The sequence below is a fragment of the Gekko japonicus genome, unplaced genomic scaffold (genome assembly GCF_001447785.1).
Source record: "Gekko japonicus isolate JY-2015 unplaced genomic scaffold, Gekko_japonicus_V1.1 scaffold106, whole genome shotgun sequence".
Classification (NCBI taxonomy): Eukaryota; Metazoa; Chordata; class Lepidosauria; order Squamata; family Gekkonidae; genus Gekko; species Gekko japonicus.
The window spans coordinates 767,790-773,271 of record NW_015170890.1 but is presented as its reverse complement, the minus strand read 5'-3'; the positions used below and the strand labels follow the sequence as shown (position 1 = coordinate 773,271).

The following is a 5,482-nucleotide window of genomic DNA, read 5'->3' as shown; positions in this document are numbered from 1 at the left end:
CCAGCCCTTGGACAGGCCAGGGAAGGCACGGGGAGGCATTTAAATGCCTCCCCGATCCTTCCAGGGCCCCCCTGGCCCGCCCGCCTCGGAGTCGCCAGGGGGGGTCGCTCTCCAAGTCTTCCCTCTGTAGCCAGGCACGCAGATGTTTTGGCTGTAGTGGGCGTCGCCAACTCTGAATCCAGCCGGAACTCCATTCCTGCGTGTTCCTGCCCAAAAATAGCCCTGATTTAATTACTATATTTACTATCCTCGGAAACAGTCCATTTAATATTCCAAGTAAAAGCCATTTGTCTACAGATCATCACTCATAACACAGAATGGTGGTAGTGGTGGAAAATGCCATCAGGTCGCAGCCCAATTGATGGCAACCCTACAGGGTTTGCAAGGCACGAGATGCTAAAAAAATGGTTTGCCATTCCCTGACTCTCTGTAGCAACCCTGGACTTCTATCCAAACACTAACCAGGGCTGACCCTGCTTAGCTTCCGAGGCCTGATGAGACTGAGCTGGCCTGGGCCATCCAGGTCAGGGCAACACAGAGTGTCTGATCATAAATACAGTACATGGCTGCAGTACATGACAGAAGCAGAACTTCTTCCCACTAACACTACTTATTCTTCTTTGCTTTTCCTCTAACTTTCTACTGTACACACTGAGTTACATATAAAAATATTTTACATCTAAGATCCAGACCTAATCCAGTACTCACACTGGCCTCACTGACAGAGGTAGCATAATTGCCAGCACTTCTTACCCTTTCCAATTGGTTGAGAAATGATCAAAAAATGTTAAAACAGTTTTTACTGCTACATAATAAGATTTTGATGCGACTTGATCCTTATCTCTTGTTGTTGCTTGTTTAATACTTTTGATGTTCATTGTTGTTAAGGAAGATTTAAAAACAAATAAAAACATATTAAAAAAAATAAAGATTAACGGTCAGTCTTCTGGCTACATGCTTGTACTTAAGTGTCCATCTCAAAAACTAATGAAATCCTACTGTCATTATAACAAGCGGTTTCCAACCATTTTTGCAATGCGGTTGTTAAGGCAGGAGTGTCAAACACAAGACACAGGGACTGGGACCAGCTCGTCTGGGGCTCTTATCCAGCCCACAAGCAACTGGTGCAAGGGAGGGAACAGGAGGCTGCTCGGGAGCAGGGAGAGTGGGTGGGGCCACTCCAGTTGTGGCTTCAGTTTGGTGGAACAACCTCATCTTCGGCAGTCAAGCAGAAGCCCTTAGCTTCCATGGCAACCTCACTGGTAAGCTGGGAGACAACGCAGCCCCATTCATGCTGGCTCAGGGTTCCAAGGAGAGGTCGCATGCCTCTCCACTCAGTTTACTGCTCCGGGGATGGCTGTCACGAATGGCCACAGGGATCAGCATTTGCACATGGGGGTGTGTGTGCAGATGATTCTCTGCTGGGGCCTGCTGGCAGCCAGCACTGCCACCATATTCACACACCCCATGAGGCAGCTGTGCTCTGGCCCATGGGGGGGGTGTTGTTCTTCAACAGTTTCTTCCACACATTGGGGGCCTAGTCTTGCCACCAAGCATGTGATTTGGCAGCCAGGCCTCCCTCCCCCATGGACCATATGGCAGCCTTCAGCCACAGGTGGCTGCTGCTTTGTGGGGTGGTGGTGGTGCTAGTGATCTCAGGTTATACTGGTCTGTGGGCAGCCTGAGGCCCCTGCCACATGTGCGGCCTTGTGCACACCATGCCACTCTCCCATTAGATGATCCAGTAGCCTTCAGCCTGGGGTAGCATGGCTTGCTGACAATCTTTGGCTCGAACCCCTAGCATCAGCCTGCCATGGATTGCCTGGTGGTTTTGGCGGGAGGCAGCCACTGCCAAACAGGCATCTCCGATTATCAGGCTTTGCTTGGCCTGGGTCCCACTGTACACATGGCCTTGGACATTGGCTGCCCCATCCCCAATTCTGCAGGCAGGGGGGTTAGTTCAACTTGTCTTCCCAGTCCCCTTCCATGGTGGCTCAGGGGCAGGGGAGAGCTCGCAATACCCAGTCGCTTTATGTTTTTACCCCGGGGCCCAGGCTCAGAGCGTTGGCAGTGGAAGCAGGCTGGGGAAGAGATTTGTATTCCCTCCAGGCAGCATAGGGGCATCTGCCCAGCACTGCACCGCTGCCTCTCCAGTCCGCCCATGCAGGTTTTCCTCAGTACACAAACACACACCCGCCCATGGGGACTTGCAGTGAGGACTACCAACTTAGAGCTTGACAGCTGCTGTCCTTTATAAGGTTTATATCTCCAGTACCTGGCATTATGTTTTATAGCACACAAGGCCCAGCCCAACAAAGTCACATTTATGTCAGATCCAGCCCTCGTAACAAATGAGTTTGACACCTCTGTGTTAAGGTGTATGTACTCATAACTTCCTAAAATAATTTAGTGCTTCCTAAGTTTTTTCTGCCCATCTCTTAATTCAGTGCATTGGGATGTGGGGAGGGGGGAGAGAAGCAGTGGAAAGGAGAGTGAAGTGAACTGAAACCTATTATATGTAACCCATTAGGTCTAATAGATGTCAAGAGTAAATAAAAACCAGAGAAAGTTGAGCATACTATTAAAAGGTCACCACATTTCATTTAATGATTATTATGCTAGTGCCCCAAAGCACTGGCCAGTACACAAACAATAGCATGCTGAAAGGAGAAGATTCTGCTGCCTGCAAGTGGAAGTTACCCATTTTGATTTCCAACTACAGCACTTTGTTACCATGTTGATTCCCACTGGGGGATCTTCCAATCTTCAGAAACAACTTTCAGCAAGCACAAGGGGTAACAGTGGAAAAGAGGTGTGTGTTTGTGGGGGGAAGAAAGCTACAATGTACAGGACAAAAAGAAGGTATGTGGCTTTCTGGATACCTCTATTGGCTGTTCTTGCCAATTGCTTTTGGCCACTGACAACACAGCCAATTTATTGCATTAAGTTTATACCACATTTTACACTACAGGGTATAAATATTTCATCATCATATGAACAGAATGTGAACAGACTTAAGCTCTAACCATATACACGGTCCACAACATTTTGCATTTTTACCCAGATTCGCAAATATTTGCAGGATTAAGATTGTAAATGATAAAAAGGATGTGTGACTATGATCCAAGCCAAACACTTAAAAGATCATTTTTAAAGCCATAATTTAAGAACGTTCACATTTAATTGCAAACTTAATTAATGGTTAATATCAGTATATGCTATTAGTATTTTAAAGTAGATATCTTTAATATATAATTATCTTTTTCAGCAGTTTTCTTTTTAATTTCTTTACAGAGAGTCAACAAATAATACAAAAGTATTGTTTTTATATGTGTTTGGAATTGGTCGTATTCATAACAGTAAAGGCAAGTAACTCTACAAAATATGCATTTAGGCACTGGTATTAGTACTACAGATTCATCCACACATTCGACACAAACATAAACTGAGACAAAAGGTCCCTGCCCAACAGAGCTTACAATCTAAATGTCTACAGTGGAAGAAAGCTAATGGATAAGAGGAATGAGGCATGAATATTCTGAAATTCAGTCACACCTTCTTGGGTTTGAAGTACATTTTGAAGAGGGATCTAAGGGAGAAAGAGCTGGTATGAAGTGAATATTAAGAGATAAAATTCCAGGGATAAAGGAGAAAGGATAGTATAGTACCATTTAAGGGATCAAGAGACTTATGGGCTGCTGCTACTATCATTTTAGGCTAAAACTCTATATTCCAGCAGTCTGTTTTTCAAACTGATTCTAATCTCATAGCAAAATCTTTGTACTACCTAAATAAATCAATCTGCAGTTAACATAATACAACACATCCTGGGATACACAACAGGTAGAAAACTATCCCACACTGCCCCCTCCCATGCAGTGACAATTGTCAAACTATGAATTGATTTTAAGAAAGTTTAAATACTGAAATTTTCTCATTTGTTCACAGCACTCACAAGCTGCACATCTGTAGGCAGTAAAAAGGCTTAGCCCATCAATTCTCCATTTGAAGCAGCCTGCATTGATGGTTACTAAAGGAATGCAGAAACCCACACATGAACAAGACAGAAAGCAAACACGGAACATACACAGAGTCACAAATTATAAACATGAGCATGAAAGGTGTCCACTGATTTCAACATCACAGCACGCTTAACATGAGCTTTCTTAAGAAGTAGGTGGCCGAGTTGGTCCACAGCAAAATCCAAAATACACAAGTCTCGTAACACCTTTGATTAAGACCAATCCACATGTTCTGTTGCATTGTAAAAGCTGGTCTAAATAAAAGGTATTATATGGTCTTTGTCATCAGTTTTTAAAGTAAACTTCACACCATGTGCTGACACTACCATCCCCGTGTTTGTGAGCTTAACATGCTTCCAAGTACAAAAAGAGAGGGAAACATTGCAAATGCAGCTCCATGTAAGATTCAGTTTGCAGGTGCTAACAAACGCCATAAAACCCCTTTAACCAGCACTGCTTAAATAACCAGCACTGCTTAAAGGAAAAGTTCTTATCTTCGGTGCTGCCGCTCAAGTTACTTTTGCAGAATTAAGGGAACTGTGACGTTCTGAAATCTCAGGATCTCTTTTTCTTAGGGGAATTTAGACTTAGGCGCCGGCAGCACATGACATAGTTCCTTATCCCACGGCCGAGAAGCGCCCAAAATGCCAAGGCCCGCGATGCCAGGCGCAACCCACCATTCCCCACCCCAGCACCTCGCCCTAGGCCAGGTGTGGCGGCGGCACCAGCTGCAAAGAGTAGCAGGCAGCTGCTGGCTGCTCTCGGCCAGATAACCCAAGGCCAGGAGGAGTGAAACTTCTGCCGCAAAGTCAGCCCAGCATGTGGAGCAGTTGTGCCTCTTCCCCCAAAGGCATCCACTCTCCGGAGTTGGGACTAGGCTGCCCCCGCCCTCTCCCGCGGATGGGGACGGGACACATTTGCAATCTCCCAAGTTTTCTCCCTCGGGTCTCGGTGCCGCGCCGTTCCCAGGGCGGGCCGAGTGGGAGAGCGCCCTTTCAGAGCAACGCCGGCCGAGCCCGAGATAAAATGGAGCGGGGAGGAGGGGGGGGGGCTTACCTGTAACCCGGATCAGCGGGTGAGCGGTGCTGTTGAGGAGCGCCCACAACCAAACGTGCTTGGGAAGCCAGCTCATGGTAAATCCGTTTTGCCGCTAAGGCGGGAGGGGTGGGGAGGCCGGGCTCTTCTGAGGGGGGCGGCAAAGCTCTTGGGGGGGGGGCTACGAGGAAGGGCCGGGAGAGGCCCCGGCGGAGGCTGCAGCTCGGCGGCGGCTGCTGCTGCTGGGAGTGCGTGTGACTCACACTCCCCTCCGCTTCAGCCCTGCCTGCGGGGGAAACAGGAAATCTTAAAAGTTCGCAAACAGCTGGGCAGGACTTTCTTCACTCTTACCGGGAGTTCCTTCTCTGGCCCGCCCTCCTCCTCCTCCTCCTCCCCCTCCCTCCCGAAACCCGCCTCGCCCGGCG

The 5,482-nt window shown here is 47.6% G+C and overlaps 1 protein-coding gene across 1 annotated transcript in view; it reads right to left on the bottom strand.

Annotated features, from left to right (window-relative positions):
* The window catches only part of TGFBR2 (transforming growth factor beta receptor II), a 68,641-nt gene extending 63,439 nt beyond the window's left edge, over positions 1–5,202 (bottom strand). Inside the window, exon 1 of the mRNA XM_015418392.1 lies at positions 5,079–5,202. Coding sequence (XP_015273878.1) covers positions 5,079–5,154 — 76 coding nt within the window. The 5' untranslated portion in view covers positions 5,155–5,202. The remainder of the gene's footprint in view (positions 1–5,078) is intronic.
* Positions 5,203–5,482: the final 280 nt, after the last annotated feature.